We start from the raw sequence: 12,677 nt of genomic DNA on the forward strand, positions 1-12,677 counted from the left end.
TGTGTGTATGTATGTGTGTGTGTGTGTGTGCGTGTACATGTTCATGCAGTAGGCACACTGCACATGTACATAAGCCACAGTTTGACTTGACGTTCTCCCTCGGTCCTCTTATGAGACAGTCTCTAACGGAACCTGGATCTCACTTGTTTAACTAGCCTGGCTGACCAGTGAGCTCCAGTAATCTGCCTGTTTCTACTCCCCAGTAGGTGGAGGTTCATATGCTTACTTGTTCCTTGCTTTTACAAAGGTTCCAGGAATCTAAACTAATATGTGCATGCTTGCTTGGCAAGAACTTTGCCAACTAAGCCATCTCCTCACCCCCAGTTTCCAGAGTGCTTCACTACAGCTTGTCTGTCACAACTACACAGTACAAAATCCATCAGTGTAAGTCATGATGGGCAGATCAGTCTCTTTATGCTCTAGGCATTCCTTAAAGCATAACCTGAGCAAGCTTTGATGGGTACTCTGGTCCAAGCTACCCTATCCATTGCCCACTCACTACAATAGATTCCCATTTCATTATTCTTTGAAATTGAAGCATTCTATACCCTTTGAATACAGGTTGTCCTCTCAAAAACTTATGTTGAAATTACATTCCAATTATGATATATTAAAAGGTAGGGCCAAGTGGGACCTTTAGGAGGTGATAAAGAGCCTGTCCTCTCTAGTGGATTAATGGATTAATGCAGGTAAATGGGTTTATCTTATGATCAAATCTGTAATCAAAGTTAATTTGGCCAAGTTTTTTACACACATGATGCAAACTGTCTCGCAATACCCTATGCTTGGCTGATTGGAACCTGCTAGCAAAGTGGGTCCAGATACAGCCTTTAACCATGAACCACAGCCATGAGCCAAAATGAATCTCTTATTTACTTACTCAGACTGTGTCAAATTATCAGCAACAGAAACAAAGGAATGTAAGTACAGCACGCAGTATTTGTAATTGTGTGCTCTGCATGTGTATTCATTGATCATCATTGTTAACTTGACTGAATCTGGAGTCAAATAAGTCATACTTCTGTGTAAGTCTGTAAAAGGCATTTTCTGGAAGGATTGACAGGAACAGGGAAGGTGTCCCTGATATAAGGAGGTTAGAGGGAAACACTGTTCTTCTTTGACTGCTTGCCTTGGCCTCTTGCTGGTGAACCTATCTATTCTATAGCTGCTGTCTATCACTGCTGCTTCCATCAAAACTCAGTTCTTCAGCCTTCAAGTATAGACAATAGTCATAGTTTTTAAGAAGCCCTTCAGGTCTGCAGCACAGGGGACTTCTGAGGCATCCAGTCTTGTGGGCCGAGAAGCAACTAGATTCTCAGTCATTCTAGCTTGCAGGCTGTTGTCCCACGTGTCCAACAATGGCTCTCTACCAATGGGTGATCCAAGAATCCAGTAGTTGTTCGGTCCATGAGGCTGTATGTCTCAGCTTGTCTTCAGTTTATGCCAGAACCCTAAGAAGTAGGCTCCGGTACCAGTGAAGGAATGGACTCGCTAGGGAAAGTGTTAACAAGCAGGAAAGGAGCTAAAGCATCCTTTCCATGTTCTTTATGTAGGCTGCCAGCAGAAGGTGTGGCCCAGATTCAAGGTAGATCGTCCCCCCTCCAAAGATCTGGATTAAAGATATATCTTCCCACTTCAAATGATTTAATTAAGGGAAAAAAAAATCCTTCACATGGGTACCCAGCTGCTTGAGATTTAGTTCACTGCAGATGTAGTTAAGTTGACAACCAAGAATAGCCATCACACTTATATTCAGGAATTCATTTCTGGGATCTTTTCTGTTTTACTGAACCACTCCCCCACAACTGATTTTTAATAGATACATCAGTTTCACGTTAAGTTTTTGTTGTCTGTTTGTCTGTATTCATGTGCTAAGGATTAGAACCAAGACCTTATGTATAACTGGTAAGCACTCGATGACTGAGCTGTGCCCTAGCTATCAGAACTGCACAGTTTTGATTAGTACAGAGCTTTGCTTTTTGAGAAAGCGTCTTGCTACAGTGCCATAGGCTGGTCTTGACTCTGGCTCACACCACATCTTTCTCCAGATCCTCCAGAACTATAGGCAGATGACTCCCAGTCTCTGCTAATCATACCCCTCCCTTTTTTCACTCTCATCTCCTTTTCCTTTGGATGCCATGTTAAGCAAAAGGAAAGCGACAGTCATTAAAGAAGACGCTTTAGGAACATATGCACAGCTGATTAAGAAAAGACTTAGGGTTTGAGTCAGTTCAAGGAAATAACTGAATGCTTAGTCTGTCTTCTCAAGGCAAGGCACTAACTTCTCCTTAAATGAAGCTCAAAGAATGTGTTTCTAGGCCTTTCTTCCCTTTGCTGGCAACTGTAATCAGTGAGAGATTAAACTTCAAGACTTCTTAGTCTTTTTGCATTGTGTAATACAATATGGAATTACAAATAACAAAGATTCTTGATTCTATTATTACCTGAGATGAACATCTAGATATTGCTGATTTTTGGTCTCTATCTTTGTACATAATTTAAGATAGCTTTCAACTAAAAGGGAAAAAAAAGTTAAATTTCCAGGAATTCTATTAACTTGTGCTATTTTGGTTCCTCAAGTCCAAACACATGACACTATGTCTATGATGCTGTCTTCAAAGGAGGTAGCATTCAGTTCCAGGCTAGACCCAGTTACAGAGACAGACTGGGGTACCAATTATCTCTAAGTAGGTTAATGGGATTTCTCTTTATTAGTCACTAGGGAGCTAAAGGGAAATAACTCTTGTCTTTGTACTTTAAGAACAAGGAACTTAGTATCTAGATAATGTTTCAAAGGTGGGTTGCTTTGTGGCTCTTGGCAGGGGGCTGGAATGGGCCTTCCATTGCTCTTAGGAATGGGAAGCGTGTCAGTTGCAGAGCTCCTGTTCTGGAAATTACTGGTACAGTGTTGAGAAATGAAAAATGAGCAACATGAGGAAGTAATCAGAATTTTATCAAAAGGAAATATATCAAGCTAACTACCCACTAACAACTATGAAACAAAAATCAGACAGTGCAATGGAAGCTTAGCCAATTCTAATTAATACTGTGTGGCCTTCAGACACTTTCCCGTAATGACTGTAGGCAATGTATTCTTGTCCTTAAACATACCAGCTTGAGAAGAAATAAAGTCAATTTAATTGACAAGACAAATACAAACTCAGGAAAGAATGCATCTTTAAGAATGCCCCAGATTTTTTAGATTTAATATATTCTCTCTTAAAATATTGTTATGTCTTGTTAGAGTAGACATTTGTTGTTTCTAAAATTGACTTCTGCAGGCATGTGGCCTGTGTGGGTCCTCCTTGTGTTAAGTCATGAGCATATGCTACTCTGGGTCACAATTTTATGAGAAGGGACTCAGTTGAACTCCAGCCCACTAAGTCAAGGAAGCTTCTAAGGCCTGGTTTCAGTCATAAGAGAAGCTGACACTCTTATGATTAATACAAATGTGAGAACACATTAACCAGCAAGTGTCTTCCTTCTAAGCACAAAGGAACATGTTTCTATCAGTTTTGGGCCACTATAAATATCCAAGAGTAAGTAACTTCTAACAGAATTCTTTGACTCATTCTCTGGAGATTGAGAAGTCTAAGAGCATTGCCTTAGCACTTGGCTAGGGCCTTTGGTTGCTGTCATCTGATGGCAGAAGGAGGAGAAGGAGGAGGAGTAGGAGCAAGAGGGACAGGAGGGTGCAAAACACAACAAGCTAAGGACATGTTTAGTTTTCTAACAAAGCCCTTCTCAGAGACCTAACCTTGTCTAGGGCAATGACTGCAATCTACCTGTCAAGGCAGAGCTGTCATGACCTAATGAGTTCTTCTGGCTTATGTATGACACATGCATTTAGGGACTTTCAAATGACAACATTCCACTTTTACTTTCTAAAATTCAAGTTTTTCTCACAATGCAGAATACTGAATCTCTTTCCCAGTTTGCATGCTCCTTATGTGGGGTATGTTCTGACAAGCCTGGCATAAATTTAAAGTAAGCCAAATATATACTCAATACTCTAACCTAGCAAATACCACAGCTCAGCAATGTCTTCAGTCTAGAATCTCATGTAAGTAAGATATGGGTGGTACTCAAAGCATAAATTCATTTTAATTGAAGATGTATCTTCATCAGAGAGGTTGTGATAATCACCAGACTTCACAAAATAAAAGATACTTTATTCTCCTTCTAAGGTATTTATTCCTTTTCTAGGCATTCTCTTTCTAGGATATAGAAACACATGAAAAATGTTTTGTTGTGCTCCCATGTGAGTGCAAATTCAACAGGGAAAACAACATTAAATCTTAAAGCTGGAGAAATCTCAACTTCATGTCCTGTCTCCTGGCCTAGGGATGAAGGCCCCTGGCCAGTAATATTCAGCCTCAATCCTTTGCTGTGCTTAGTCTAGGCAGCAAAACCACATGGAGGTTGGAGTCTAATGCCTAAAGTTTTCCTACACTGGTATTTGCATACCAGTAGCTTTATAGTTGTGGAGTCTTGAGGACTTCCCCTCTGAAGCACCAACAAGTATTTCTCCTATGGCGACTCTGTAGAGGGCCTGATTTCACACCTATACTAGACATTATCTTTGTTGGGGCTCTGAAGTGGTTGCTTTTCTATGACAAATCTCCACTGAGTGTCCTCCAGATTCCTTTGAAATCTCAGTGGAGGAGATGATGGAAGCTCTTTCATTTCACATACCCATAGAGTTGGTACTGTAAGGAAATTACCAAAGCTTATGACTTACATTGTCCAAGTAGAGGATGAAGCCATAGTTGTGGCTGAGAGATGCTACACAGGAATTTGTGATCCCCCCCCCCGACATGCTAAGATCCTGTGGTACCCTCTTTAGAAGTTAGTAGTCAAGACTACTGGAGCTGTGATCTTCAGACATCTGACATAGCCTTGGTGTCTCTTTACCATTGTTCCAATGACCTCTTCTATGTAGGCTAGCCTCTCCAGCAACTAGCTGCTTGGCTATCCCTGTGGTTGTGTTCCTAAATAGGACTCTTCACACTTTATAGGATCATGCTGTAACATTTCCAAATCTTTTTTTCTCTGCTTTCATTTGATGATTAAATTCTGTCTTTAATTTTGGTCCTCTTTCATCTTACTATATGTGATTAAAGGTTGCCAAGCCACTTCCTCAATATTTTGCTTACTAACTTCTTCTATTATTAGAATTTATCAATTTTGAATCAGCCTTTTCGAATGGCCTAGGCTACAGACAACTCTGCTTTGCACCTATTTACCAAGCATGGCTTTGACTCCTTGTCTAGTACTAATTATCATTTCTGAGACTTTGTGCTTCTTGACTGTCTCTGTTATGCCAAGTACTACTGAAGTACTCTCTGGGAAACACGAGGCACACCTTAGTTAGCTTCCTTTCTCAGAGCCCTTAACAGAATTATTTTTATGCTTCACTCCTGACAATTGGGCCTTCCCTGCATTTATCTCAGAACTGTCATTGGCTACCCATTGCCCAATTCCAAAGTCACACCCACATTCCAGCCATTTGTTAAAAAAAAAAGTTTTACTTCTCTGTACTTGCTGTCTATCAATCTATGTGGTTATAGAGAGTGGCTGAGGAGGGAAGTTTATGATGAACAAGGAATTATGAGTCTTCATGTAGTACTATACTAGAGTGCAGGGCAGAAGGCAAGGGCAGCCAGGAGTGAGTGAGCAACATTGAGCTGAATTCACTTATTAGGACCTATCACCCAACAGAATTGGTTAAATTTATGACACACTAATTTCATGTGGCACTCAAACTATATTGGGATGGTGAATTCTGAAGCCAGTATTCAACAACTCAACTAGAGTTTCAGTCCTAAATGACTGGCTGCAGTCTCAGTAACTGGGTTTGAGGCTTGGACACCTTTAAGCATTAAGACAGACGTGGAGCCATCGGATGCAACGTGATGGAGCCCGCAGGAAGGAAAGAGCTTCTTTTGCTTAAGTGAATTGACACTGCAATCAAAGCACGTGTACTGTCACGCACCGTCCACGCACCCTGTGTGGCACTCAGTTTTACAGGTGGCTCTACAGTCACCTTTGTGAGGCTGAGAGCAAGCCCACCTTCCTCAGTGTGACTGTTTCCCAGTGCAGCAATGATTTGGGGGGTTATACTGATATCCCTTCTCCTCCCTCTCTCTCCTCAGGTCTAGCTCAATGTAAGGATCAGTTACCTATTGTAACTATCTTAAGTACTGCATGAGACACATCTTGAAATAAGCAACGTCTTCATCTTCTAATTGCTGTTGTTTTTAAGGAAGCAAAGCCAAACACTGAGGCTGAGGACAAGGCCATCAAACGACTTTGAAGATGCTGCTGCTTCAAGCACATAGCTGTCTCCCAGCATAGCTCAGCCCTCTGTGCTCCACTGATGGGAGCTTTGTGTTTATTCTGTCTGCAAACCATCTGTCTTCCTTCTAAATCTTCATATATTTTCTAAAGTACCTTGGAAGCTTGGAAATCAGTGAAAACACTTTAGAATTGAATAAAACAGAAATAAACTAATGTGTAAAGACATGTGGCTACGGATGATACTTACTTCCCCAAACTGGGAGAGAACTTAAGTTTCCTTTATATGTGTGTGTGTGTGTGTGTGTGTGTGTGTGTGTGTGTGCGTGCGTGCCTGTGTACTTATTATGTTATTAACTATTTCCGAAAATATGCCTTCCAAAAGCAAACTTTCCAACAAAATTCTTCTAAGAAAAAAGGCCGGGCTGGAGAGATGGCTCAGTGGGTTAAGAGCACTGGCTGCTCTTTCAGAGGTCCTGAGTTCAATTTCCAGCAAGAACATGGTGGCTCACAACCATCAGTAATGGGGATCCAATGCCTTCCCTTTTCTGGCATCCAGGTATGAATGCAGATAGAGTACTCATACATAATATCAATAAATAAAATATTTTTTAAAAAAGAAAGAAGAGGGAAGAAGTCCCTAGCTCTACATACTAATTGAGTCAAGAACGAAACTGTCCATTCTCCACCAAATGTTAGTCAGAGAAAGAGTACAGGGTTAGTTAATTATAGCCTGTTCTCAGTAAAATTTGCTGTTTTAGGTAAAAAACAAACAAACAAACAAACAAAAACAACAACAAAAACCCCTTTCCTACAAGGCTAAGATGTAAATCTCTCTGTATTGTGTAGATTTCTTTAAGTCCTAAACCTACACATTTACTGGAATTTCTAATTAGTTACTGTGGGGAGGGCTTGCAGGAATTCTTAGCCATACAGAGAGCTATGAACTTGGCTTGCTATGAAGAATTGCTTGTCCTTAAAGCAACCTGGGACATAACTGGAATGCAGAAACATAGGACCGGCCCTGGTGTTGTCAGCAGCAAGTTCATATTCTGCCAAAACAAAAGTGTTCTTTCCGAGGCGTGTGAAAATGACAAGAGCTGCTCTGAAACCAAAGGAAGCTTTCAGATGATGACCTGCCCTGGAGCAGGTGAGATTAGTACTCTGGAGCTGAGAGAGGCGACCACATGGTTCATCCCCAGTGAGAACACGGCCTGGATTAGCACCTTCCTCTTGTCACTGACCATTCAGGGCTTCTGTGGACTTGCAGGCCTTCTCTTCTCACTTGTTAATGGGATTTTCTGTCACACATGGACCTGTCCATCTATCAAGGATTGGTACTAAGCTTTCTGAGTGCACGGACTTCTTGGATGCTATCATTGCATCCAATGCTATGATAAAGTCTCTCTGAGTCCTTCAGCTGTGTATCAAGAATCTGGAAAATATTCTAGGATCTGGGTAGATCTGTTAGAAAAATATACAAACTGGCCAATAGTTGCCTACATTCTATTCAGGAAAGTAGTGAGTGATTAAAGGGGCGTCGCTAATAAGGAAAAAGATACTGTACAACAGCCTCTCCAAGCACCCCGCAGGAGACCAATTCTGTGGCTAAACTCGCAGCACAGTAGATTCTACATGATCCATTACTTCAATTTTCATCTGAGTTAGTGAAAAACAATGAATCACATTTCCAAGAGTATTTATTCATGTCACACACAACATTTTTGATGAAATTCAAACAGTAAGTGCCCTTTAGACCTTCCTTTCTGACACAGGTTAATGCAGCTTGACAGACAATTCAACATACTTGACACCTTATCCTGAGTTTGACTTTAATGAGTGAAGTCCTGGAATACAATCTTCAAATTCCTTGAGGAGGTAACGACAGCAAGCAAGACCTGATTTCCCCAAAGATACTCTACTTTCAAGGTTCAGGATATGGAATTGCCGTTTCTCCCTGGACTCCATTTTCAAGAAAAGGGCTCCACAGAAGATCCACACACTGGTCTCTGCCTAGCAGTGGATACTTTCCTGTGGTTTTCAAAGGGCCCTACCTCCTGGGGTAGGTTCTCCCCTTAAAGGGTCAAGGGCTCAAAGCAAGGTGATGAGTCCTAGAAGCCAGGGAGTGAGGTGTTGGGAAATTTAATTAGAAAGTGTGAAACAAAAACCAAGCCCATGGCTTCCCGTTACTACAGAAGTGTGAAGAATAATGATTGCTTTTTGAGAACTAAGGATTCCCAGGAGTGAACAAGCCTTGTCAAAGAAGAGCTGCTATTCACTTTTTCCTTTTATTAATTTTCCAAGTCTTTTGCTGGTAAGGCTTTGGTAGCTTTAGATAACAAACTTTCAGACTTTACTAGAAGATTTTCCTTGTATGTCATCTGACTGGAGCAAGGACTCCTTTGCCACAGAGGAGAGTAGTGTGTGGCTATGGCTCTGCCTTCTGTCTTAGATGCAATGCTACAGTGAAGACTCAGATAGCAACTTCTAGGACATTCTGTGAAAATCAACAAGCAAGTGCAGGACCTTGGACTTACTGCATTGGGGACCATGGGATCCACTAAAGACCCAAGGACAGACTAATATAACTTCAAAATACAGCCAACTCACAGTGAGTTCCACAGTAGATTGATTTTGGATGGGGTGTCTAGACAGGCTTTTTATAGGAAAGATCTGGGCCTTACCCAGATGGTCTCACAAAATAACAACCATAGGAAGGATACTAGGGGCAGGAGTAGCTGAACAAAGTAATGCAGATGCAGGGAGAAATGTTAGTTACCACTGCATGTGGAAAGACATGTGGTCAAGATAGGACAGAAAGGCAAACCCTCTCAGATTCATGTCTGGAACTTGATTGTAAGAGCCCGGACAGCTATGGGACAGGAGGCAACTTCTAGTCTCCTGTGAGAGGTATGGAAGCCAGGCTGGCACAGAGGAGGCACCCAGGCAATGGCTGTGGCAAAGAGGGCTCAGGGTGGAGCCCTGCAGACAAGGTTAAGACGTGAGTGCTCAGATGCTCCCAGGTTCAGTCCTGAGGAAGAAATGCCATATAATCGGGGAATGAGGGAAAATGAAGGATATGGAAGAGTCTGGAGGTGCAATGAGTGACAGCATGAGCTATGAAAGAAGAGTGTGTGAAAGACAAATGGAACATATAGTTTTTCCTCTTTTCATCTTGTAGAAAAAGATGCTTTGAGGATCTGAGTGTGACTGTCAAGAGCGAAGGCTGGAGAATGCTGGCACTGACTTGCGAGCAACCTTAGATGAAGGGCGCCCCAGGGATAAGGCTTTCAGCTTGGGTTTGAATATCTGCCTCTCTCCTCACCACACTGGCATTCATGTCATTCAAGATGAATGAGCCAAGTCTTCGTTCCGCTGTCCCCTCCTGCAATGCATGGCGGTGGGCGATAGAGAGGAGTGCACTGATGTCACCGAGCAGCAAGCGTGTGCAGAAGAGCAGGTGCTTCCTCTCGCTTGGCAGCTCATTTCCTCCACTGTGTTGATTTTGACCTAAACTCTGTTGGAGGAAACACAGGGTCACAGCAAGCAGCTGTCCTCCCTGGCATGTTTCCCCTACTGTTGTTCTTTTTGTTACCCTTGTCACAGGTGCACCCTATTCCAACTTGGAGGCTGTTTGTTTGACATGAATGAACTGGCCATCACATTGATATTTATTTGGTGCCTAAATAAATTCACAAACGTGAGGCTAGAAGGGCTCCTGTCATATTAGGATGTCCTAAATTGGAGCCAGGACAAGTCAAGCTCACTACCATGAGTGCTATGAGGTGTGGACTTCACAGATCATAAAACACCACTTGGTAACATCTAGGTTAGCCATACCTCGAACTCCAGATAGTGGTCTTTCAGCTTGTACTCATCAACATCCTTGGCTTTGACCTTCTTGTCTGGGGGATATGAGCGATGCTCAGCCAGCTCAGTGGTGATCTGCTTCAGCTTGCTTTCATGGGACTTCAGCTGCTCCTCCTACAGGAAATTATGAAGTCATTCAGTGTGCAGAAAATAATCAAAGAAAAGCACAGGAAGCCTATAAAATCCTTTCTGCTTAATGACTTCAATTTATCAACATTTATCATTGGTCCTAAGTCCTTCCAACCTTTTAAGGCCAGTGTTAGAATATTCTTTTTTAGGATGGCAACAGGGTCTAACATTACTAGCCCATCTCTTGTCACAAAGCCACATGATTTCTGAGCTCTTTATCATTTGAACTTGTCACCAAATGGGTACCAGACCTCTCAGGAGAAACCCTGACAAACAAGTTAGTTACAAGCTGAACAATTAAGTGCTTTTCCTGAGAGCCACGTGGCCTGGTGTCTCCCTTCATGCACACTCAGCAATGCTGTTAGCTTCCCCCTGCCTAGCATAATGAACACTTATTTGCATAATGTTTCTCTTTTGGGGAGAAATTGTGCTATGAAGAAATGCTCTTATGAAACCTATGTGCAGATAAAATTCTTCCCTAGAGTGGCAGAGGTTCTCACTTGCTTCAACTTCATTGACTCAAAGCAGCCATTCAGTTAAACACAGAGTAATTACAGCCTGAACACCATTAGTCCACACACCAGGAACTAACAGAAAATGATCAATCCTGTGGAGAAAGATTTCCATTCCTGGACACGAGTTGTATCAACCTAGTAATATACTACTTAAAAAGATATGCCTCTCAACTCTCTCATAACATAGTGAAAACTTGATTCTTCTCTTTTCTTCTCTCCTTTTCTCCTCCCTTCTTCCCTCTTCCCCTTCCTCCCTCCCTCCTTCCTGTCTGTCTTTCTTATTGAGACAAGATCTCACTGAGTAGAATAGACTGGCTTTGAAACTCACTCATTGCCCTCCTGCCTCCACCTCATGATTGGGATAAGACATATCCAGCAGCTTTAACCATGCTTGAAACAAAAGCTATTTTAATTCTTTGGCATCCGTACAGTTGTGTAGCTGCTTAGCATTCTGTTTTTCCATGAAAATTTGTTCACAATCTTGAGCAATTTTACATGTGCAGTATAAAATAAATGGATGGTAGATGAAAAAGAATCAAAATAACCAATAAATATATAACAAAAACATAATTTTATATTATATAATTTATACAGCTGGATAGAGATGAATTTTTAAAGTTACCAGAAAATTAATATTTACAAAGAATTATTATTTAGTAAAAAGAGTCATATACAGTATCTTAGGGTCCTCTAAAATAGTGACATCTCTAGAGCCTAAAGAAAATAACTTGCACATTTAAGGTCCTCAAATAGAAAATAAATAATGAAAGAAAAGTAAAGTAGAGGATGAAAACAAGATCCTGGCAAGGAATGGATACAGAGAGACATAGTGACGATTATGGCAACCTCATCATCTCCTCACAGATGATGCCAAAAGCCAATGAAAATGCCTTAAGGAGCTTGGTTTACACTTTTTCATCTATCTGTTATGCTCTATAAAGGAACATACAGACCATGTCACAGATGGATGTCTTTCTAAAAAGGGTATGCTAAAGCTCTAAGCCCTTGCACACATACTGGAAGATGGAGTCTCATCAAGGCAAATGAGGTCATAAGGCCCAGTGTCCTATGGAGACACTAGAAAGCTTGATCCCTCTGTATGCATGCTAAACACCAGGGAAAGGCTAGAAATCCAGCAACAAGTAAGGGCAGCAATGATATGAAGCCCTTAGGGAGCTATTCCAGACTGTGACCCTGCTGGCACCCCGACCTTGCTTCTTGAGGATTCAGAACTGTGAGGATTCCAACTATATAATTGAAGGAAAGAAATAATGTCAAAGAGATGCATACACTGTCATGGTCACTGCAGCATGACTCACAGTGTCTAAGATATGAACATAAACTATGTGTCCAACAATAGAGACCATTAGTGATCAAAATGTAACAAATATATTCAGCCTTAAAAAATTCTATACATATAGTATAACATGGACTCATGGAAAACACTACATGTGTTCACTTCTATGTGAAATCTAAAAAATGTCACACCACAGGATACTAGATGATAGACTAGTGGCTATATAACCCTAAGATTCTGGGAACTTGGGAGATATTGGTCAAAGATCAAAAATGTCAGTGAAAAAGAATAAATTCAAGAATTCTGTTGTGACTCAAGCAAACTATAATTAATAACAGCAAGATACATATTTTGAAATTGCTAAAAGTATGTCAAATGTTCTCACCACAAAAGTGGCACAAATATCAATTAGCTTTATTAATCACTGCACAATGTATACATACTATAAAAACACTGTGTAACTATAAATAAAGACAATTCTTATTTGACGATTAAAATGTAAAATGAGATTTCATTTTCTCTTACCCAAGAGGATTTTTTATTTTGAAGGGCATTTCATATTTTGCTTT

The 12,677-nt window shown here is 41.1% G+C and overlaps 1 protein-coding gene across 13 annotated transcripts in view; it reads right to left on the reverse strand.

The window, feature by feature from the left end:
• The window catches only part of Psd3 (pleckstrin and Sec7 domain containing 3), a 522,982-nt gene that overhangs the window by 14,464 nt on the left and 495,841 nt on the right, over nt 1–12,677 (reverse strand). For all 13 annotated transcript variants that reach the window (NM_177698.4, NM_030263.5, NM_027626.1 and 10 more), the window contains one exon: nt 10,138–10,281. In NM_177698.4, the coding sequence (NP_808366.2) occupies nt 10,138–10,281 (144 nt within the window). The remainder of the gene's footprint in view (nt 1–10,137; nt 10,282–12,677) is intronic.

Source organism: Mus musculus, chromosome 8, assembly GCF_000001635.26.
Source record: "Mus musculus strain C57BL/6J chromosome 8, GRCm38.p6 C57BL/6J".
Taxonomy (NCBI): domain Eukaryota; kingdom Metazoa; phylum Chordata; class Mammalia; order Rodentia; family Muridae; genus Mus; species Mus musculus.